Below are 25,352 nucleotides of genomic sequence, written 5' to 3'. Positions count from 1 at the left end.
TCCCACTAAACTGCAGGTCAGAACCCTTCTTACGGGACCAGACGGTCCACTCCGTGTCATGCAGTCAACACACACACCTGTGTGTGAGGATGGTTGATAGGGGCCAACCATCAAGGAGTTCTGTTCACCTGGAACATCACAGATCAGAGACATGACTGTGGGTTAATCAGTGGACGGATGGAGGGGGGGGGTTCTGTGACACAGCAGAGACAGAAACCATGAGAGACAAGTAGGTCAGCATCCTGAATGATGGGATTGTCTTCTGATGCTGTCTGTCAGGATGAATGAGTGTGTCTATAGAGTGCTGTCTGGAGCCCGGCCAGGCCGATCCACACCGGACTGATTATCTGAACATGTCTGAACGGACTGAATTACTTGTCTTTGTTTTTCGTAGCTCCGTCCTCTCAGATGGAGGCGTAAACATTCGCTGGGAATCAGGGATGTTAAGCAAACCGCTGAGACGAGCTGAATTAGAGCTTTTTCTCCTTACTTTGCGTCTCTGTCCCGATGATATGGACTGTGAATAAACCGTCACGTAAACAACAACTGAACAGAAAATTCTCTGAAGCATGTTGCCGGATTTAGGCTGAATCAGACGCTTCAGCTTCATGTGGTTCTTCTTCAGAAGGAATCTGAGAGGTTTTAGACTTGTCTGTGGAGGATAAAAACACCGAGACAGTTGTCAAAGGAAAGGGTGAAGGTCTGGTCTGTCGTTTCAGAAGTCTGATGGCTTTGCCAGCCTGCACCGTGCTGCCATGTTGTCTTCTCCTTCCCAACAAGCCATCATGGTTCTGTCTGTTTCTTACTGGACTTCCTGACACCGGGAGGGTCTGAGATGTGGATCAGGTTTCTCTTTGGACTGAACTTGTTTACTTCTGATTGCAGCTTGTTGGTTCTTCATCAGTCACCATAAACAATGACAACAGGTCTGACAGCGCTGCTCACTGCAGGACAACATTTCGCGTCGAACCGAAGCGAAATGTTGGATCTTCAGAACCGGATCGGCACCAGACTTCTCAGAAATAAAATTTCCACCAACAAGAAAACAAAAATATTGGCTGATCTGTTTGATCTGTCAAATCAGGATGAATATCTCCACCTATCCAACATTTAGTTATTACCATGAGTCAGCAATAAAAGTTGTCCCTCAGAACAAACATGGTGCTTCACCACGACTCTGTTCAGAGCTTTGATCGCATCGCGTTCGTACTGAATTATCAACTAAATTTCCCTTTTCTGAGTTTTTTTTCTACGTATGATATTTGGAAGATTTATCAGGTGAGAGGTAACAACCGTTTTGCTTCCAGCTCAGCAAACATTATCGGAACTGGGCTTGGTAGATCCGGTGGCGGGCCGTTTTGCATCCTGCTGTTAGCTGTGTGCTAACATAGTCCAGCTTCTTTCATTGCTCAGTCGGAGTCTCTGCTGCTGATCAGCTGATCTTTGCTCTGAAAAAAGATAAACAGTTTATTCATTCTTTCACTATCATAACTGCTTAGTCCAATTCAGGGTCGCGGGGAAGCTGGAACCTATCCCAGCTGTCTTTGGGCGAAAATAAACAGTTTAATGAGGTGAAAACCAAATATGTGGTTTCTTTTCTGATAAGTTCATGTCTTTAAATGTGCTGAGTACTGACGTTAAGAAAAGCAGTTTACGTCTCTAAATGTGCTGAGTAATGACGTTAGAAAAAGCAGTTTACGTCTATAAATGTGCTGAGTAATGAGGTTAAGAAAAGCAGTTTACGTCTATAAATGTGCTGAGTAATGACATTAGAAAAAGCAGTTTACGTCTATAAATGTGCTGAGTAATGAGGTTAGAAAAAGCAGTTTACGTCTATAAATGTGCTGAGTAATGACGTTAGAAAAAGCAGTTTACGTCTATAAATGTGCTGAGTAATGACGTTAGAAAAAGCAGTTTACGTCTATAAATGTGCTGAGTAATGAGGTTCAGAAAAGCAGTTTACGTCTATAAATGTGCTGAGTAATGACGTTAGAAAAAGCAGTTTACGTCTATAAATGTGCTGAGTAATGACGTTAGAAAAAGCAGTTTACGTCTCTAAATGTGCTGAGTAATGACGTTAGAAAAAGCAGTTTACGTCTATAAATGTGCTGAGTAATGATGTTAGAAAAAGCAGTTTACGTCTATAAATGTGCTGAGTAATGACGTTAGAAAAAGCAGTTTACGTCTATAAATGTGCTGAGTAATGACGTTAGAAAAAGCAGTTTACGTCTATAAATGTGCTGAGTAATGATGTTAGAAAAAGCAGTTTACGTCTATAAATGTGCTGAGTAATGACGTTAGAAAAAGCAGTTTATGTCTATAAATGTGCTGAGTAATGAGGTTAGAAAAAGCAGTTTACGTCTATAAATGTGCTGAGTAATGACGTTAGAAAAAGCAGTTTACGTCTATAAATGTGCTGAGTAATGACGTTAGAAAAAGCAGTTTACGTCTATAAATGTGCTGAGTAATGAGGTTAGAAAAAGCAGTTTACGTCTATAAATGTGCTGAGTAATGACGTTAGAAAAAGCAGTTTACGTCTATAAATGTGCTGAGTAATGAGGTTAGAAAAAGCAGTTTACGTCTATAAATGTGCTGAGTAATGACGTTAGAAAAAGCAGTTTACGTCTATAAATGTGCTGAGTAATGAGGTTAAGAAAAGCAGTTTACGTCTATAAATGTCTACAAATAGGAGGAAGATGTGATGATGATGATGTTAAATAGGAGGAAGATGTGATGATGATGATGTTAAATAGGAGGAAGATGTGATGATGATGATTTAAATAGGAGGAAGATGTGATAATGATGATGATTCAAATAGGAAGAAGATGTGATGATGATGATTTAAATAGGAGGAAGATGTGATAATGATGATGATATAAATAGGAGGAAGATGTGATGATGATGATGATGATGATGATTTAAATAGGAGGAAGATGTGATGACGATGATGATGATTTAAATAGGAGGAAGATGTGATGATGATGATGATTTAAACAGGAGGAAGATGTGAAGATGATGATGATGATATAAATAGGAGGAAGATGTGATGATGATGATGATGATGATGATATAAATAGGAGGAAGATGTGATGATGATGATGATGATGATGATGATTTAAATAGGAGGAAGATGTGATGATGATGATGATTTAAACAGGAGGAAGATGTGAAGATGATGATGATGATATAAATAGGAGGAAGATGTGATGATGATGATGATTTAAACAGGAGGAAGATGTGAAGATGATGATGATGATATAAATAAGAGGAAGATGTGATGATGATGATGATGATTAAATAGGAAGAAGATGTGATGATGATGATGGTTTAAACAGGAGGAAGATGTGATGATGATGATTTAAATAGGAGGAAGATGTGATGATGATGATAATTAAATAGGAGGAAGATGTGATGATGATGATGATGATTTAAATAGGAGGAAGATGTGATGATGATGATGGTTAAATAGGAGGAAGATGTGATGATGATGATTTAAATAGGAGGAAGATGTGATGATGATGATGATGATATAAATAAGAGGAAGATGTGATGATGATGATGATTCAAATAGGAAGAAGATGTGATGATGATGATGATTATGATATAAATAGGAGGAAGATGTGATGATGATGATTTAAACAGGAGGAAGACGTGAAGATGATGATATAAATAAGAGGAAGATGTGATGATGATGATGATTAAATAGGAGGAAGATGTGATGATGATGATGATGATTAAATAGGAGGAAGATGTGATGATGATGATGATTAAATAGGAGGAAGATGTGATGATGATGATTAAATAGGAGGAAGACGTGAAGATGATGATGATTAAATAGGAGGAAGATGTGATGATGATGATGATGATTAAATAGGAGGAAGATGTGATGATGATGATGATTAAATAGGAGGAAGATGTGATGATGATGATGATTAAATAGGAGGAAGATGTGATGATGATGATGATGATATAAATAAGAGGAAGATGTGATGATGATGATGATTAAATAGGAGGATGATGTGATGATGATGATGATGATTAAATAGGAGGAAGATGTGATGATGATGAAGGTTAAATAGGAGGAAGATGTGATGATGATGATTTAAATAGGAGGAAGACGTGAAGATGATGATGATGATATAAATAGGAGGAAGATGTGATGATGATGATGATTAAATAGGAGAAAGATGTGATGATGATGATGATGATATAAATAAGAGGAAGATGTGATGATGATGATGATTTAAATAGGAGGAAGATGTGATGATGATGATGATTAAATAGGAGGAAGATGTGATGATGATGATTTAAACAGGAGGAAGATGTGATGATGATGATGATGATTTAAACAGGAGGAAGACGTGAAGATGATGATGATTAAATAGGAGGAAGATGTGATGATGATGATGATGATTAAATAGGAGGAAGATGTGATGATGATGATTAAATAGGAGGAAGATGTGATGATGATGATGATGATTAAATAGGAGGAAGATGTGAAGATGATGATGATGATTTAAATAGGAGGAAGATGTGATGATGATGATGATGATTAAATAGGAGGAAGATGTGATGATGATGATGATGATTAAATAGGAGGAAGATGTGATGATGATGATGATGATTAAATAGGAGGAAGATGTGATGATGATGATGATGATTAAATAGGAGAAAGATGTGATGATGATGATGATGATATAAATAAGAGGAAGATGTGATGATGATGATGATTAAATAGGAGGAAGATGTGATGATGATGATGATGATTAAATAGGAGGAAGATGTGATGATGATGATGATGATTAAATAGGAGGAAGATGTGATGATGATGATGATGATTAAATAGGAGGAAGATGTGATGATGATGATGATGATTAAATAGGAGAAAGATGTGATGATGATGATGATGATATAAATAAGAGGAAGATGTGATGATGATGATGATTTAAATAGGAGGAAGATGTGATGATGATGATGATGATTAAATAGGAGAAAGATGTGATGATGATGATGATGATTAAATAGGAGGAAGATGTGATGATGATGATGATGATTAAATAGGAGGAAGATGTGATGATGATGATGATTAAATAGGAGGAAGATGTGATGATGATGATGATGATTAAATAGGAGGAAGATGTGATGATGATGATGATGATTAAATAAGAGGAAGATGTGATGATGATGATGATTAAATAGGAGGAAGATGTGATGATGATGATTTAAACAGGAGGAAGATGTGATGATGATGATGATGATTTAAACAGGAGGAAGACGTGAAGATGATGATGATGATATAAATAAGAGGAAGATGTGATGATGATGATGATTTAAATAGGAGGAAGATGTGATGATGATGATGATGATTAAATAGGAGGAAGATGTGATGATGATGATGATGATTAAATAGGAGGAAGATGTGATGATGATGATGATGATTAAATAGGAGAAAGATGTGATGATGATGATGATGATATAAATAAGAGGAAGATGTGATGATGATGATGATTTAAATAGGAGGAAGATGTGATGATGATGATGATGATTAAATAGGAGGAAGATGTGATGATGATGATGATGATTAAATAGGAGGAAGATGTGATGATGATGATGATGATTAAATAGGAGGAAGATGTGATGATGATGATGATGATTAAATAGGAGAAAGATGTGATGATGATGATGATGATATAAATAAGAGGAAGATGTGATGATGATGATGATTAAATAGGAGGAAGATGTGATGATGATGATGATTATTAAATAGGAGGAAGATGTGATGATGATGATGATGATTAAATAGGAGGAAGATGTGATGATGATGATGATGATTAAATAGGAGGAAGATGTGATGATGATGATTTAAATAGGAGGAAGATGTGATGATGATGATGATGATTAAATAGGAGGAAGATGTGATGATGATGATGATTAAATAGGAGGAAGATGTGATGATGATGATGATTAAATAGGAGGAAGATGTGATGATGATGATGATTTAAATAGGAGGAAGATGTGATGATGATGATGGTTAAATAGGAGGAAGATGTGATGATGATGAAGGTTAAATAGGAGGAAGATGTGATGATGATGATGATTAAATAGGAGGAAGATGTGATGATGATAATGGTTAAATAGGAGGAAGATGTGATGATGATGAAGGTTAAATAGGAGGAAGATGTGATGATGATGATGATTAAATAGGAGGAAGATGTGATGATGATGAAGGTTAAATAGGAGGAAGATGTGATGATGATGATGATTAAATAGGAGGAAGATGTGATGATGATGATTAAATAGGAGGAAGATGTGATGATGATGATGATGATTAAATAGGAGGAAGATGTGATGATGATGATGGTTAAATAGGAGGAAGATGTGATGATGATGAAGGTTAAATAGGAGGAAGATGTGATGATGATGATGATTAAATAGGAGGAAGATGTGATGATGATGATGATTAAATAGGAGGAAGATGTGATGATGATGATGATTTAAACAGGAGGAAGATGTGATGATGATGATAATATAAATAAGAGGAAGATGTGATGATGATGATGATGGTTAAATAGGAGGAAGATGTGATGATGATGATGATTAAATAGGAGGAAGATGTGATGATGATGATGATGATTTAAATAGGAGGAAGATGTGATGATGATGATGATTTAAACAGGAGGAAGATGTGATGATGATGATGATGATTTAAATAGGAGGAAGATGTGATGATGATGATGGTTAAATAGGAGGAAGATGTGATGATGATGATGATGATTTAAATAGGAGGAAGATGTGCTGATGATGATTTAATTAGGAGGAAGATGTGATGATGATGATGATGATTTAAACAGGAGGAAGATGTGATGATGATGATGATGATGATTTAAATAGGAGGAAGATGTGATGATGATGATTTAAATAGGAGGAAGATGTGATGATGATGATGGTTAAATAGGAGGAAGATGTGATGATGATGATGATTTAAACAGGAGGAAGATGTGAAGATGATGATGATGATTTAAACAGGAGGAAGATGTGATGATGATGATATAAATAGGAGGAAGATGTGATGATGATGATGATTAAATAGGAGGAAGATGTGATGATGATGATGATTTAAACAGGAGGAAGATGTGATGATGATGATGATTAAACAGGAGGAAGATGTGATGATGATGATGATTTAAACAGGAGGAAGATGTGATGATGATGATGATGATTTAAATAGGAGGAAGATGTCATGATGATGATGATGATTTAAACAGGAGGAAGATGTGATGATCATGATGATGATATAAATAAGAGGAAGATGTGATGATGATGATATAAATAAGAGGAAGATGTGATGATGATGATGATTTAAACAGGAGGAAGATGTGATGATGATGATGATTTAAACAGGAGGAAGATGTGAAGATGATGATGATTTAAACAGGAGGAAGATGTGATGATGATTTAAACAGGAGGAAGATGTGATGATGATGATGATTTAAACAGGAGGAAGATGTGATGATTATGATGATTTAAACAGGAGGAAGATGTGAAGATGATGATGATGATTTAAACAGGAGGAAGATGTGATGATGATGATGATGATTTAAACAGGAGGAAGATGTGATGATGATGATGATTTAAACAGGAGGAAGATGTGAAGATGATGATGATGATTTAAACAGGAGGAAGATGTGATGATGATGATGATTTAAACAGGAGGAAGATGTGATGATGATGATGATTTAAACAGGAGGAAGATGTGATGATGATGATGATTTAAACAGGAGAAAGATGTGATGATGATGATGATATAAATAGGAGGAAGATGTCATGATGATGATGATGATTTAAACAGGAGGAAGATGTCATGATGATGATGATATAAATAAGAGGAAGATGTGATGATGATGATATAAATAAGAGGAAGATGTGATGATGATGATGATTAAATAGGAAGAAGATGTGATGATGATGATGATATAAATAGGAGGAAGACGTGAAGATGATGATGATGATATAAATAGGAAGAAGATGTGATGATGATGATGATATAAATAGGAGGAAGACGTGAAGATGATGATGATGATATAAATAGGAAGAAGATGTGATGATGATGATGATGATTTAAATAGGAGGAAGATGTGATGATGATGAAGGTTAAATAGGAGGAAGATGTGATGATGATGATGATTTAAATAGGAGAAAGATGTGATGATGATGATGATGATATAAATAAGAGGAAGATGTGATGATGATGATGATTTAAATAGGAGGAAGATGTGATGATGATGATTTAAACAGGAGGAAGATGTGATGATGATGATGATGATTTAAACAGGAGGAAGACGTGAAGATGATGATGATGATATAAATAAGAGGAAGATGTGATGATGATGATGATTTAAATAGGAGGAAGATGTGATGATGATGATGATTAAATAGGAGGAAGATGTGATGATGATGATTTAAACAGGAGGAAGATGTGATGATGATGATGATGATTTAAACAGGAGGAAGACGTGAAGATGATGATGATTAAATAGGAGGAAGATGTGATGATGATGATGATGATTAAATAGGAGGAAGATGTGATGATGATGATTAAATAGGAGGAAGATGTGATGATGATGATGATGATTAAATAGGAGGAAGATGTGAAGATGATGATGATGATTTAAATAGGAGGAAGATGTGATGATGATGATGATGATTAAATAGGAGAAAGATGTGATGATGATGATGATGATTAAATAGGAGGAAGATGTGATGATGATGATGATGATTAAATAGGAGGAAGATGTGATGATGATGATGATGATTAAATAGGAGAAAGATGTGATGATGATGATGATGATATAAATAAGAGGAAGATGTGATGATGATGATGATTAAATAGGAGGAAGATGTGATGATGATGATGATGATTAAATAGGAGGAAGATGTGATGATGATGATGATGATTAAATAGGAGGAAGATGTGATGATGATGATGATGATTAAATAGGAGGAAGATGTGATGATGATGATGATGATTAAATAGGAGAAAGATGTGATGATGATGATGATGATATAAATAAGAGGAAGATGTGATGATGATGATGATTTAAATAGGAGGAAGATGTGATGATGATGATGATGATTAAATAGGAGAAAGATGTGATGATGATGATGATGATTAAATAGGAGGAAGATGTGATGATGATGATGATGATTAAATAGGAGGAAGATGTGATGATGATGATGATTAAATAGGAGGAAGATGTGATGATGATGATGATGATTAAATAGGAGGAAGATGTGATGATGATGATGATGATTAAATAAGAGGAAGATGTGATGATGATGATGATTAAATAGGAGGAAGATGTGATGATGATGATTTAAACAGGAGGAAGATGTGATGATGATGATGATGATTTAAACAGGAGGAAGACGTGAAGATGATGATGATGATATAAATAAGAGGAAGATGTGATGATGATGATGATTTAAATAGGAGGAAGATGTGATGATGATGATGATGATTAAATAGGAGGAAGATGTGATGATGATGATGATGATTAAATAGGAGGAAGATGTGATGATGATGATGATGATTAAATAGGAGAAAGATGTGATGATGATGATGATGATATAAATAAGAGGAAGATGTGATGATGATGATGATTTAAATAGGAGGAAGATGTGATGATGATGATGATGATTAAATAGGAGGAAGATGTGATGATGATGATGATGATTAAATAGGAGGAAGATGTGATGATGATGATGATGATTAAATAGGAGGAAGATGTGATGATGATGATGATGATTAAATAGGAGAAAGATGTGATGATGATGATGATGATATAAATAAGAGGAAGATGTGATGATGATGATGATTAAATAGGAGGAAGATGTGATGATGATGATGATGATTAAATAGGAGGAAGATGTGATGATGATGATGATGATTAAATAGGAGGAAGATGTGATGATGATGATGATTTAAATAGGAGGAAGATGTGATGATGATGATGATGATTAAATAGGAGGAAGATGTGATGATGATGATGATTAAATAGGAGGAAGATGTGATGATGATGATGATTAAATAGGAGGAAGATGTGATGATGATGATGATTTAAATAGGAGGAAGATGTGATGATGATGATGGTTAAATAGGAGGAAGATGTGATGATGATGAAGGTTAAATAGGAGGAAGATGTGATGATGATGATGATTAAATAGGAGGAAGATGTGATGATGATAATGGTTAAATAGGAGGAAGATGTGATGATGATGAAGGTTAAATAGGAGGAAGATGTGATGATGATGATGATTAAATAGGAGGAAGATGTGATGATGATGAAGGTTAAATAGGAGGAAGATGTGATGATGATGATGATTAAATAGGAGGAAGATGTGATGATGATGATGATGATTAAATAGGAGGAAGATGTGATGATGATGATGATGATTAAATAGGAGGAAGATGTGATGATGATGATGATTAAATAGGAGGAAGATGTGATGATGATGATGATGATTAAATAGGAGGAAGATGTGATGATGATGATGGTTAAATAGGAGGAAGATGTGATGATGATGAAGGTTAAATAGGAGGAAGATGTGATGATGATGATGATTAAATAGGAGGAAGATGTGATGATGATGATGATTAAATAGGAGGAAGATGTGATGATGATGATGATTTAAACAGGAGGAAGATGTGATGATGATGATAATATAAATAAGAGGAAGATGTGATGATGATGATGATGGTTAAATAGGAGGAAGATGTGATGATGATGATGATTAAATAGGAGGAAGATGTGATGATGATGATGATGATTTAAATAGGAGGAAGATGTGATGATGATGATGATTTAAACAGGAGGAAGATGTGATGATGATGATGATGATTTAAATAGGAGGAAGATGTGATGATGATGATGGTTAAATAGGAGGAAGATGTGATGATGATGATGATGATTTAAATAGGAGGAAGATGTGATGATGATGATGATGATTTAAACAGGAGGAAGATGTGATGATGATGACGATGATGATTTAAATAGGAGGAAGATGTGATGATGATGATTTAAATAGGAGGAAGATGTGATGATGATGATGGTTAAATAGGAGGAAGATGTGATGATGATGATGATGATTTAAACAGGAGGAAGATGTGATGATGATGATATAAATAGGAGGAAGATGTGATGATGATGATGATTAAATAGGAGGAAGATGTGATGATGATGATGATTTAAACAGGAGGAAGATGTGATGATGATGATGATTAAACAGGAGGAAGATGTGATGATGATGATGATTTAAACAGGAGGAAGATGTGATGATGATGATGATGATTTAAACAGGAGGAAGATGTGATGATGATGATATAAATAGGAGGAAGATGTGATGATGATGATGATTAAATAGGAGGAAGATGTGATGATGATGATGATTTAAACAGGAGGAAGATGTGATGATGATGATGATTAAACAGGAGGAAGATGTGATGATGATGATGATTTAAACAGGAGGAAGATGTGATGATGATGATGATGATTTAAATAGGAGGAAGATGTCATGATGATGATGATGATTTAAACAGGAGGAAGATGTGATAATGATGATATAAATAAGAGGAAGATGTGATGATGATGATGATTTAAACAGGAGGAAGATGTGATGATGATGATGATTTAAACAGGAGGAAGATGTGAAGATGATGATGATTTAAACAGGAGGAAGATGTGATGATGATGATGATTTAAACAGGAGGAAGATGTGATGATGATGATGATTTAAACAGGAGGAAGATGTGATGATTATGATGATTTAAACAGGAGGAAGATGTCATGATGATGATGATGATTTAAACAGGAGGAAGATGTGATAATGATGATATAAATAAGAGGAAGATGTGATGATGATGATGATTTAAACAGGAGGAAGATGTGATGATGATGATGATTTAAACAGGAGGAAGATGTGATGATGATGATGATTTAAACAGGAGGAAGATGTGAAGATGATGATGATGATTTAAACAGGAGGAAGATGTGATGATGATGATGATTTAAACAGGAGGAAGATGTGATGATGATGATGATTTAAACAGGAGGAAGATGTGATGATGATGATGATTTAAACAGGAGAAAGATGTGATGATGATGATGATATAAATAGGAGGAAGATGTCATGATGATGATGATGATTTAAACAGGAGGAAGATGTCATGATGATGATGATATAAATAAGAGGAAGATGTGATGATGATGATATAAATAAGAGGAAGATGTGATGATGATGATGATGATTAAATAGGAAGAAGATGTGATTATGATGATGATATAAATAGGAGGAAGATGTGATGATGATGATGATGATTTAAATAGGAGGAAGATGTGATGATGATGATGATTAAATAGGAGGAAGATGTGATGATGATGATTTAAATAGGAGGAAGATGTGATGATGATGATGATTAAATAGGAGGAAGATGTGATGATGATGATGGTTAAATAGGAGGAAGATGTGATGATGATATAAATAGGAGGAAGATGTGAAGATGATGATGATATAAATAGGAGGAAGATGTGAAGATGATGATGATGATTTAAACAGGAGGAAGATGTGAAGATGATGATGATGATTTAAATAGGAGGAAGATGTGATGATGATGATGATGATTAAATAGGAGGAAGATGTGATGATGATGATGATGATTAAATAGGAGGAAGATGTGATGATGATGATGGTTAAATAGGAGGAAGATGTGATGATGATGAAGGTTAAATAGGAGGAAGATGTGATGATTATGATGGTTAAATAGGAGGAAGATATGATGATGATGATGATTAAATAGGAGGAAGATGTGATGATGATGATGATTAAATAGGAGGAAGATGTGATGATGATGATGATGATGATTAAATAGGAGGAAGATGTGATGATGATGATGATGGTTAAATAGGAGGAAGATGTGATAATGATTTAAACAGGAGGAAGATGTGATGATGATGATGATGATGATGATATAAATAGGAGGAAGATGTGATGATGATGATGATGATTTAAATAGGAGGAAGATGTGATGATGATGATGATTTAAACAGGAGGAAGATGTGAAGATGATGATGATGATATAAATAGGAGGAAGATGTGATGATGATGATGATGATGATTAAATAGGAGGAAGATGTGATGATGATGATGGTTAAATAGGAGGAAGATGTGATGATGATGAAGGTTAAACAGGAGGAAGATGTGATGATGATGATGGTTAAATAGGAGGAAGATATGATGATGATGATGATTAAATAGGAGGAAGATGTGATGATGATGATGATGATTTAAATAGGAGGAAGATGTGATGATGATGATGATTAAATAGGAGGAAGATGTGATGATGATGATGATGATGGTTAAATAGGAGGAAGATGTGATAATGATTTAAACAGGAGGAAGATGTGATGATGATGATGATGATGATGATATAAATAGGAGGAAGATGTGATGATGATGATGATGATGATTTAAATAGGTGGAAGATGTGATGATGATGATGATTTAAACAGGAGGAAGATGTGAAGATGATGATGATGATGATTAAATAGGAGGAAGATGTGATGATGATGATTAAATAGGAGGAAGATGTGATGATGATGATGATGATGATTAAATAAGAGGAAGATGTGATGATGATGATGGTTAAATAGGAGGAAGATGTGATGATGATGAAGGTTAAATAGGAGGAAGATGTGATGATGATGATATAAATAGGAGGAAGATGTGATGATGATGATGATGATGATTAAATAGGAGGAAGATGTGATGATGATGATGGTTAAATAGGAGGAAGATGTGATGATGATGAAGGTTAAACAGGAGGAAGATGTGATGATGATGATGGTTAAATAGGAGGAAGATATGATGATGATGATGATTAAATAGGAGGAAGATGTGATGATGATGATGATGATTTAAATAGGAGGAAGATGTGATGATGATGATGATTAAATAGGAGGAAGATGTGATGATGATGATGATGGTTAAATAGGAGGAAGATGTGATAATGATTTAAACAGGAGGAAGATGTGATGATGATGATGATGATGATGATATAAATAGGAGGAAGATGTGATGATGATGATGATGATGATTTAAATAGGTGGAAGATGTGATGATGATGATGATTTAAACAGGAGGAAGATGTGAAGATGATGATGATGATGATTAAATAGGAGGAAGATGTGATGATGATGATGATTAAATAGGAGGAAGATGTGATGATGATGAAGATGATGATTAAATAAGAGGAAGATGTGATGATGATGATGGTTAAATAGGAGGAAGATGTGATGATGATGAAGGTTAAATAGGAGGAAGATGTGATGATGATGGTTAAATAGGAGGAAGATATGATGATGATGATGATTAAATAGGAGGAAGATGTGATGATGATGATGATGATTTAAATAGGAGGAAGATGTGATGATGATGATGATTAAATAGGAGGAAGATGTGATTATGATGATGATGGTTAAATAGGAGGAAGATGTGATGATGATTTAAACAGGAGGAAGATGTGATGATGATGATGATGATTTAAATAGGAGGAAGATGTGATGATGATGATGATTAAATAGGAGGAAGATGTGATGATGATGATGATGATGGTTAAATAGGAGGAAGATGTGATAATGATTTAAACAGGAGGAAGATGTGATGATGATGATGATGATGATGATATAAATAGGAGGAAGATGTGATGATGATGATGATGATGATTTAAATAGGTGGAAGATGTGATGATGATGATGATTTAAACAGGAGGAAGATGTGAAGATGATGATGATGATGATTAAATAGGAGGAAGATGTGATGATGATGATGATTAAATAGGAGGAAGATGTGATGATGATGATGATGATGATTAAATAAGAGGAAGATGTGATGATGATGATGGTTAAATAGGAGGAAGATGTGATGATGATGAAGGTTAAATAGGAGGAAGATGTGATGATGATGGTTAAATAGGAGGAAGATATGATGATGATGATGATTAAATAGGAGGAAGATGTGATGATGATGATGATGATTTAAATAGGAGGAAGATGTGATGATGATGATGATTAAATAGGAGGAAGATGTGATTATGATGATGATGGTTAAATAGGAGGAAGATGTGATGATGATTTAAACAGGAGGAAGATGTGATGATGATGATGATGATGATGATATAAACAGCCTTCATCCTCCTCTTCATCTCCTTGTTTTGCAGATAAAAACTTTGAGGATGAGGACTCTGTGGATGGAGGCAGGTCCTCCTCCTCTTCATCCTCCAAAGCCCCCCCCAGTGGGAGGAGGACTATGATGAGCTCTGTGAGGAGACCCAGCTCCGCTTCTACCACAAAGTTCCCAGGTAAGACGGCAGGTCACATGACTGATGAAGAGCCCAGAGTCTTCCTCCCTGAAGCTGCTTTTTGCTTTACCAGGTAAAGAAGCAGGAGCAGGAGCTGTGGACGAAGAGGATTTCATGAAAGCCTTTGAAGACGTGCCATTGGTCCAGGTTCGTTAACCCTTTAAGAACCAGATAAGACCCACGGGCCTCATGCAGCAACATCTTCCCACGAATCTTCTTACATTGGTTCGGCAGTTTAGTTAAGTTCCACCAAAACGTCTGGAAAATCCGGCTTCGGTGCACATCTGTATCATTTTCTTTAGTTTTTATTCATCATTCCTTCATGTCATTTCTCCCGCTCAGTCTTAGTCTGTTTTACACAGCCAGCAGTCTTATGACCGTTTTACGGGCTTTTCCTGGACGGTTACCTGCAAAGTTGAGCCAGCTGTGCTGTCCTTTCAGCCCAGGAGAGATTTCACCAATTCAATTCAATTCAACTTTATTTATATAGCGTTAAATCACGGCAATGCCATCTCAAGACGCTTTACAGACAGAGGGGAAAATATAATGAAAGCCAATTCATAATAGCCTATATAAGGAAAACAACAGATTGAGTTGAGTCCAACTGAGACTCAGGAGACATACATGTTAATGATGCAACACTGTTATGGGGGGGGGGGGTGGGGGGATAAAAGAAAGAGATAAAGAGAAAAAGAAAGAAGCTCAGTGTATCAGGAAATGTCCCTCAGCAGTCTAAACCTATAGCAGCATAACTAAGGGATGCTAACCATCCCTAGCTATAGGACTTATCAAAAAGATAAGTCTTCAGCCTAGTCTTAAAGGTGGGGAGGGTGTCTGCTTCCCTAACACTAACTGGGAGCTTATTCCATAAGAGAGGGGCCTGATAACCAAAGGCTCTGCCTCCTGCTCGGCTCTTTGAGACTCTAGGAACCACAAGTAAGCCTGCAGTCTGCGAACGAAGTACTCTGCTTGGTATATAAGGAACTATAGGCTCTTTCTCACTGTAGGAACCATTTGACGTTCCTCTAACCTTTTCAGTTCTTTCGCGCATTCGGACAGATCGGAACTTAGGGACCATGACCCTGAGTTCCTATAACCATTTCAGCTCTTACTCAACTTCCGGGTCTTTCCTTAGTTCTTTAGGAACGCATCTGACGAAGCAGGCTGACGTAGGTGATAGCTACGCCCTCGCGCTGAGCGCTGTTACTTAATTTCCGCATCGTCAGACCCCGCCATTTTTAAAAACCACTGTTTACGGAAGCATGGAGAACGCAGTTGATAAGTGGACGGACGACGAAGTCAGAGCCAGCATCTGTGTTAGCCGCATGAAGCGATGCCTCATGATTAATAAACCCGTTAAGCAGGTTACCAACACGATGGCCTTGTCGCTCTCCATTTTTGCTCCTTTGTGGTGTTTTCCTCTTCGCGGTTTGTTTTGTTGCTGAATGGCGCTAAAATAACACGTCACTGTCGCAGATGGTTGCGTCAGATCGGTAGCGATCGGGTCTCCGACTCATGTCCGAATGCAAAGTGACACGGTTCTCTGGCGAAGGACAGTTCTTAGAACGCTATTCGTTCTAAGAACTGGTCTCTGTCCGAATGAGACTTATTAGGTCTTTGATATATAGTGGTGCCTGGCTGTGGAGGGCTTTATATGTAAGGAGAAGGATTTTAAATTCTATTCTAGATTCAACAGGCAGCCAATGAAGAGAGGCTAAAACTGGAGAAATATGATCTCTCCTGCTGGTTCTGGTCAGGACTCTGGCTGCAGAATTCTGGATCAGCTGAAGGCTTTTCAGGGCATATTTAGGACAACCCAGTAATAGAGAGTTACAGTAATCTAGTCTCGAAGTAACAAAAACATGAACCAGTTTTTCTGCATCACTCTGAGACAGAATGTCCCTAATTTTGGCTATATTACGTAAATGAAAGAAGGCTGTTTTAGTAACCTGCTTAATATGTGGGCCAAAAGACAGGTCCGAGTCAAATAGAGCTTAAAGGGGGACTCTCAGTCATGTTGACACATGGTAGAGGGGAAAAAATTGATTCAATTGATTGTTTAAATTTTGTAATATTATTGTCTGATAAACATCTACTATAGTAGAATTTATTTTTGGTCAGTGAGTAATTAAATAAAGTGAATTCAAAGGTTAATAAGAAGTGATCGGACAAGACAGGGTTTTGAGGAAAAACTTTGAGCTTATCAGTCTCAATACCAGATGTTAGAACCAGATCAAGAGTATGGCCATGAGAGTGAGTGGCTCCATGGACATTTTGTGAAAACCCAATTGAGTTTAGAATAGAGCTAAAGGAAATGTTTAAACTATCATTTTCAACGTCAACATGAATATTAAAATCACCTAGTACAATGACCTTATCAGTAGTCAGCACTAACTCAGACAAGAGATCAGAGAATTCGGTCAGAAACTCGGAGTAAGGTCCAGGTGGGCGATACACTAATGCTAAAAGGAGCGGTTTCTCTGAATTCCATTTTGGATGAGATAAATTTAATGTCAGGAATTCAAAGGATTTATAGTTAGTTTTGTGCTTAGGATTAATTAATAATTCTGACTGAAAAATAGCTGCAACACCTCCTCCTCTGCCTGTAGTTCTAGGAATGTGAAAGTTTAAATAGTTAGCTGGCGTAGCTTCATTAATACTAACATAATCCTCTTGCTGTAACCAGGTTTCCGTAAGACAGAATAAATCAATGTGGTGATCACCTATCAAGTCATTGACTAATAAAGACTTATTTGGGAGGGATCTAATATTCAGTAGGCCACACTTTATTGTCTTATTTTCAGATTTTATTAGATCCATTGTTTTTATTTTTATGAGGTTTTCACGATTAACCCCAAAAGTGTTTTTGTGTTGTTTAATTCTTACTGCTGGGGAGTTGTATAAGGTCGGAATGGGGTTTTGGGTGGGCGGCGGCAGGTGGGAAGCTGCAGAAAAGTGTGTAGGACTACAATTCTGCCTCCTGGTCCCAACCCTGAGTTGTCAATTTAGCTGACTAATAAAAGAGTCCATATTGCTAGATAAGAGAGCGGCTCCATCCAACGTGGGATGGATGCCATCTCTCCTAATAAGACCAGGCTTTCCCCAAAAAGCGCTCCAATTATCTATAAAACCCACGTTGTTATCGGGACACCACCTAGACAACCAGCGGTTGAAGGATGACATGCGGCTAAACATGTCATCGCTGATTAAATTTGGCAAGGGACCAGAGAAGACTACGGAGTCCGACATGCTCTTGGCAAAGTTACACACCGAAGCAACATTAATTTTAGTGACCTCCGATTGGCGTAACCGGGTGTCGTTACCGCCGACGTGAATTACAATCTTACGGTATTTACGTTTAGCCTTAGCCAGCAGTTTCAAATACGATTCGACGTGGCCCACTCTGGCCCCAGGAATGCATTTGACTATGGTCCCCGGTGTCTCTAGAGCCACGTTTCTGACTATGGAACTACCTATAATCAGGGTTTCTGCCTCAGCGGGTGTGTCGCCGAGCGGGGAAAATCTGTTAGAAACGTGAACAGGTCGGTGGTGGCCAGTGGGTTTTGGTTTGGGGCTACGCTTCCGCCTGACCGTCGTCCAGCCCGCCTCGGCTCCCGGCTGCGCGGGAACTGCTGAGGGACGGCTCGGGATGGCTGCCCTGGCTGGTAGCTCCGCACTGGCTAATGGGGGCTTGCTAACTAACTGCTTCCCTAACTGAGTGCGGAGCTGGGCTTCTAACTCACAGAGCCTCGCCTCCAAGGCTGCCAAGCTGCTACACTTAATACACCTACCGTTATCACTAAAGGAGGCGGAGGAGTAGCTAAACATCAGACACACTGAGCAAGAAAAGGCAGGGGACCGGGGTGTGGGAAGAGAGCTAGCAGCCATGCTAAAACCGAGTGCTTGAGCTGTTTAAGTCAGTAAACAGAAAGCCAAAGATCCCAAAAATAAATACAATATATAAAACAGTGGTTTGGGAAGATTTTGTGCGCTAAAGTGAGTGGTTTGTTAGCCATAGAGCCAACCACTCACCAATCTAATGAGAAAGATAGGAACAATTTTGTGGTTTAGGAAGATGTTCATGTTTCTAACGTGGGGTTTTCCTAAAGTGAAAGGCAACTTAAGAACAAATTCAAGAAGATTCAGAAGATGTTGAATGAAGCCCAGGGATTCTTTCTGTATATAAAACCAGAGTCACACGTTCAATCTCTAGATCTCCGTTTCTACTCCGATCTCTGTTGCTATGCCGATCTCCTGACGACCGAGCTCCGCCCCATCAGGTCTTTGGTCCTCTCCGTCAGTCATCAGTCAGGGCCTCCAACCACCACGTCCTCCATCTTTTCCGGTTTTACCAGAGGATGTGGAGGATACTGAGTGGAGTCTCCCCTCGAACAGCTGGCGTCCAGCTGCACTACGTTCCCAGCGCTGTTTAGTCTCTTTAAACCCAGAAATCTGGGATGGGAACAGGAATAAAACTGGGTCTGCGTGTTTCCCAGGATACAGCAGCATAGCACCCAGACTGCATCATTGTTTCTCTGTAGTTTAAGCAGACGGCAGCGGCGACTCTGTTGATCCTGCCGTCCAGACACAATGAAAGCCGAACAGTCTAAAGGCAGGCTTAGTTAAAGTTTCTGCCGCGAAACAAGGGATGATATCTGTATCTTTTTCCGTAGATCTACTCTAACAGAGAGCTGGAGGATCAGCTGACTAAGATCAGAGAAATGCTGTCTGATGACAAACACGACTGGGAGCACCGGGTGCTGGCGGTAAGTCCTGTTCCTTCAAACACAAGCCACCAACACAAAGCACCGCTTCATTCTTATTTTCTTCCATCTTTTCAGCTGAAAAAGGTCCGTTCGCTCATGCTGGCAGGGGCTACAGAGTATGAAGGTTTCCCTCAGCAGCTGCGGCTTCTGGAGGTGCCCTTTAAGCTGTCGGCTAAAGACCTGCGCTCCCAGGTGGTCCGCGAGGCCTGCATCACTCTGGGGTAAAGAACGACACCGAGTTGGCCTGAAATGAAACAGAAACCTGAACACGTGTGTGATTTAGTGCAGGACTTCAGCAGCAATCGACTGAAACGCTCCTCACAGTTTCCGTCAGCACTGACATTAACTTGCATGTGGAACTGATGAAGTTTCGCTCTGTTTTACCAACTGAAGCTAATGACCATCAGTCTTTCTGGAGTGTGAAACAAGCAGCACATAAAACATCCGTCATCCCGATTCTTTCGCTAGTGAGGTGGAGCGGAGCAGATTTACATTTAAAGAGCACCGAGGAGAGGAATAGATGGAAGCGGCGTGTCAAAGCAGGGAAGAAGACATGAGATAACCATGTGATGTAATGAGCCAGTGTCTCGCTGTGTCCCTCTGTCAGACATTTGTCCTCGGTCCTGGGAAACAAGTTTGACCATGGAGCTGAGAGCATCATGCCCACTCTGCTCAATCTCGTGCCCAATAGTGCCAAAGTCATGGCCACGTCAGGAGTGGCCGCCATCCGCCTCATCCTCAGGGTGAGAGAGCACTACCAGGTCAACATGATAACTGCCCTCCGGGCTCACACGCTCTCACACTGATGCTTGTGTTTGTCTGTTTCCAGCACACACACTACCCACGTCTCATCCCCATCATCACCAGTAACTGCACCTCCAAATCAGTTGCAGTGAGACGGTAAGGAGACCCCATGACTGACTAGATGTTTTCTAATGCAGCAACATCTGCTCACACTCAGAGGTGACGGATTTAGGTAGGCAGAATCAGCAGACCACCTGTCATCCCATCAGGGGAAGGTCTGCAGTCAGTTCTCTGGTCTGCGGAGCCCAAAGTCTAGGTTCCCATGACTAACCTGTTACAAAAAGGTTCAGCATTGTTACAACTCCAGTTCCACAAGAGTTGAGTCTCTAAAATAGACATCCAACCAGAATCTTATCAGGTCATCTTTACTTCTCAGAAGATGAACATCCTGTCAGATGATGTTTAGCATTGTTATCACCTGCTATCGTGTGTAAAAAGTAGTTCCAGGGTGATGTTTAGCATTGTTAGCAGCTGTTAGCATGTGTAAAAAGGAGTACAGGGTGATGTTTATGCATTGTTCACAGCTGTTAGCATGTGTAAAAAGTAGTTCCAGGGTGATGTTTAGCATTGTTAGCAGCTGTTAGCATGTGTAAAAAGGAGTACAGGGTGATGTTTATGCATTGTTCACAGCTGTTAGCATGTGTAAAAAGTAGTTCCAGAGTGATGTTTAGCATTGTTAGCAGCTGTTAGCATGTGTATAAAGTAGTCCCTGGGTGATGTTTAGCATTGTTCACAGCTGTTAGCATGTGTAAAAAGTAGTCCAGGGTGATGTTTAGCATTGTTAGCAGCTGTTAGCATGTGTATAAAGTAGTCCCTGGGTGATGTTTAGCATTGTTAGCAGCTGTTAGCGTGTGTAAAAAGTAGTTCCAGGGTGATGTTTAGCATTGTTAGCAGCTGTTAGCGTGTGTAAAAAGTAGTTCCAGGGTGATGTTTAGCATTGTTAGCAGCTGTTAGCGTGTGTAAAAAGTAGTTCCAGGGTGATGTTTAGATGAGATGATGGTTCGATGGGATTCTGGTTTTAACAGACCCTCTGCCTTTCTGGACCTGCTATTGTGTTTAAACATGACAAACACACCCAGAACACCGGAAGTGCTTCATGTTGACGTCATCAGAGTGTTGTCAGACACTTGAGTTATGAGTTAGCTGTGGATGTGACTCTTCTCACGTTCTCAGTGTCCGTCTGCAGCGATGCACACGCTAACTTTCTCTTTCTTCTCAGCCGCTGTTACGAGTTCCTGGACCTCATGCTGCAGGAGTGGCACACCAACACGCTGGAGAGGTGAGCTCTTCGTCTTGCTCCAACATGAACTGTAAAACTAGTCAGCATGGTGGGGGAGGGAGCTTGTTTATCTGGAGGTGATGAAGACACGCTTCCTCTCCTACGGTGGCATTTTAGCTAGCTTAGCGTTGGCTCGGTGCACTGCTGATGAGCCCCGGTAAATTAATGAGTCCGGCGAGAGCCTCAATCATCACATCCCCGTCACCATGACAACGGCAGTGGGAGCTTTAAAAGCCTGTGAACACTCCAGTGGGCGGCCACAGTCCCTGTGGATGAGAGGGGGATCATACTGGGAGAGTTAGTGAGTTAGTGCCCGGTTCCACCGCGACCTCCTCATCATGTTCCCGTACTATCCCAGGCACGTTGCGGTGCTGACGGAGACCATCAAGAAAGGTATCCACGATGCAGACTCCGAGGCCAGATCCATTGCAAGAAAGTAAGCGATTGAAGCTGCAGCTCATCTTTCTGTCCCGTTTTTTACAACTCTGCTAAGTGTCTTCATCTCTTCCACCAAAGATGCTACTGGGGTTTCCATGGTCACTACAGCCGGGAGGCGGAGCTTCTGTTCCAGGCTCTGGAGTCCACCTATCAGAAGGCCCTCCAGTCTCATCTGAAGAGCTCCGACAGCATTGTGTCGCTACCCCAGTCCGACCGATCCTCCTCTTCCTCGCAGGAGAGTCTGAAGTAAGATCCGTAAAAGGGATTTTCTTCGTTGCTTCCATTCCTTGTCTTTGTCTGTCCAGATTCTAAAGTTTCTCTTCATTTGAACTCATTTATCTGCTTCATGATAAGACTGCAGTGAGGAGACATTGTAGTTAGAGGTGTTTGGCTTCATGCTGCATGGATCTGTCAGGAAACAGGCGGTGAAGAAGCCTTCCCTTCCGGTCGGCTTGGTTGGTGAAGATCTTCCTCTTTGTGTTTCAGCCGGCCGCTGTCTGTGAAGAGCGTCATAGGAGGAAGCGTCACCAGGAGTGAGTCGTTTTCTTTCTGCATGTGACTGTAGCGAGCAGAACGCCTTCAAAACACACTGACTCCGTTAGTCTCCCTTCTCCCAACTCCCACAACGGTACCGGGTCCTGGATGGTACCTCAGTCCAGAACCAGTACCCACACCGTCCTTTTCCACAACCACACGGCTGGATGCAGCAGGATGAGGTTCTAAACCCTGACCCAACCCAGTACCATCGGAACCCTGACCCAACCCAGTACCATCAGAACCCTGACCCAACCCAGTACCATCGGAAACCCTGACCCAACCCAGTTCCATCGGAAACCCTGACCCAACCCAGTTCCATCGGAACCCTGACCCAACCCAGTACCATCGGAAACCCTGACCCAACCCAGTTCCATCGGAAACCCTGACCCAACCCAGTTCCATCGGAACCCTGACCCAACCCAGTACCATCGGAAACCCTGACCCAACCCAGTTCCATCACAACCCTGACCCAACCCAGTACCATCAGAACCCTGACCCAACCCAGTACCATCGGAACCGTGACCCAACCCATTACCATCGGAACCCTGACCCAACCCAGTACCATCAAGAACCCTGACCCAACCCAGTACCATCGGAACCCTGACCCAACCCAGTTCCATCGGAACCCTGACCCAACCCAGTACCATCAGAACCCTGACCCAACCCAGTTCCATCACAACCCTGACCCAACCCAGTACCATCAGAACCCTGACCCAACCCAGTACCATCAGAACCCTGACCCAACCCAGTACCATCACAACCCTGACCCAACCCAGTACCATCAGAACCCTGACCCAACCCAGTACCATCAGAACCCTGACCCAACCCAGTACCATCGGAAACCCTGACCCAACCCAGTTCCATCGGAACCCTGACCCAACCCAGTACCATCGGAAACCCTGACCCAACCCAGTTCCATCACAACCCTGACCCAACCCAGTACCATCAGAACCCTGACCCAACCCAGTACCATCACAACCCTGACCCAACCCAGTACCATCAGAACCCTGACCCAACCCAGTACCATCGGAAACCCTGACCCAACCCAGTTCCATCGGAACCCTGACCCAACCCAGTACCATCGGAAACCCTGACCCAACCCAGTTCCATCACAACCCTGACCCAACCCAGTACCATCGGAATCGTGACCCAACCCAGTACCATCAGAACCCTGACCCAACCCAGTACCATCGGAACCCTGACCCAACCCATTACCATCGGAACCCTGACCCAACCCAGTACCATCAAGAACCCTGACCCAACCCAGTACCATCGGAACCGTGACCCAACCCATTACCATCGGAACCCTGACCCAACCCAGTACCATCAGAACCCTGACCCAACCCAGTACCATCTGAACCCTGACCCAACCCAGTACCATCGGAACCCTGACCCAACCCATTACCATCACAACCCTGACCCAACCCAGTACATCGGAACCCTGACCGAACCCAGTACCATCGGAACCCTGACCCAACCCATGACCATCACAACCCTGACCCAACCCAGTACATCGGAACCCTGACCCAACCCAGTACATCGGAACCCTGACCCAACCCATGACCATCACAACCCTGACCCAACCCAGTACATCGGAACCCTGACCCAACCCAGTACATCGGAACCCTGACCGAACCCAGTACCATCGGAACCCGGATGGTCTGATGGTACGGGGTTGCATCAGGGTTCTGTTGGTACGTTCCGAGCTCTGAATGGTTCTGTCCAACGTTTTCTGGGATGTGTGCAGATCTGACAAACAGAACCGATGAGATCGAAGCTGAAATGTCTTGAATTCATCCTGTCATGTTTCATATGTTCTGTTTCCATCCGAACACATATGATCCACGCCTGGCAACGTTCTGGCTCCCTGCGTGGTTAAACCCGCCGTTGTGGCGCCGTTTTACCGTACATTACTGTATGATCCACGCCGTTTTACCGTACATTACTGTATGATCCACGCCGTTTTACCGTACAGTATGATCCACGCCGTTTTACCGTACAGTATGATCCACGCCGTTTTACCGTACATTACTGTATGATCCACGCCGTTTTACCGTACAGTATGATCCACGCCGTTTTACCGTACAGTATGATCCACGCCGTTTTACCGTACATT

The 25,352-nt window shown here is 40.0% G+C and overlaps 1 protein-coding gene across 5 annotated transcripts in view; it reads left to right on the top strand.

Moving 5' to 3' along the window:
* Positions 1-25,352, top strand: part of clasp1a (cytoplasmic linker associated protein 1a) — a 194,121-nt gene that overhangs the window by 37,857 nt on the left and 130,912 nt on the right. For all 5 annotated transcript variants that reach the window (XM_079254046.1, XM_079254045.1, XM_079254043.1 and 2 more), the window contains 10 exons: positions 15,272-15,412; positions 15,486-15,559; positions 20,086-20,178; positions 20,254-20,399; positions 20,786-20,921; positions 21,008-21,078; positions 22,202-22,261; positions 22,620-22,697; positions 22,778-22,945; positions 23,186-23,232. In XM_079254046.1, coding sequence (XP_079110172.1) covers positions 15,272-15,412; positions 15,486-15,559; positions 20,086-20,178; positions 20,254-20,399; positions 20,786-20,921; positions 21,008-21,078; positions 22,202-22,261; positions 22,620-22,697; positions 22,778-22,945; positions 23,186-23,232 — 1,014 coding nt within the window. The remainder of the gene's footprint in view (positions 1-15,271; positions 15,413-15,485; positions 15,560-20,085; positions 20,179-20,253; positions 20,400-20,785; positions 20,922-21,007; positions 21,079-22,201; positions 22,262-22,619; positions 22,698-22,777; positions 22,946-23,185; positions 23,233-25,352) is intronic.

This window comes from Telmatherina bonti (assembly GCF_933228915.1).
Source record: "Telmatherina bonti genome assembly, chromosome: 15".
In the NCBI taxonomy this organism is placed as follows: domain Eukaryota; kingdom Metazoa; phylum Chordata; class Actinopteri; order Atheriniformes; family Telmatherinidae; genus Telmatherina; species Telmatherina bonti.
The sequence above is the reverse complement of the archived record's forward strand: the minus strand, read 5'-3'. Positions and strand labels throughout refer to the sequence as shown.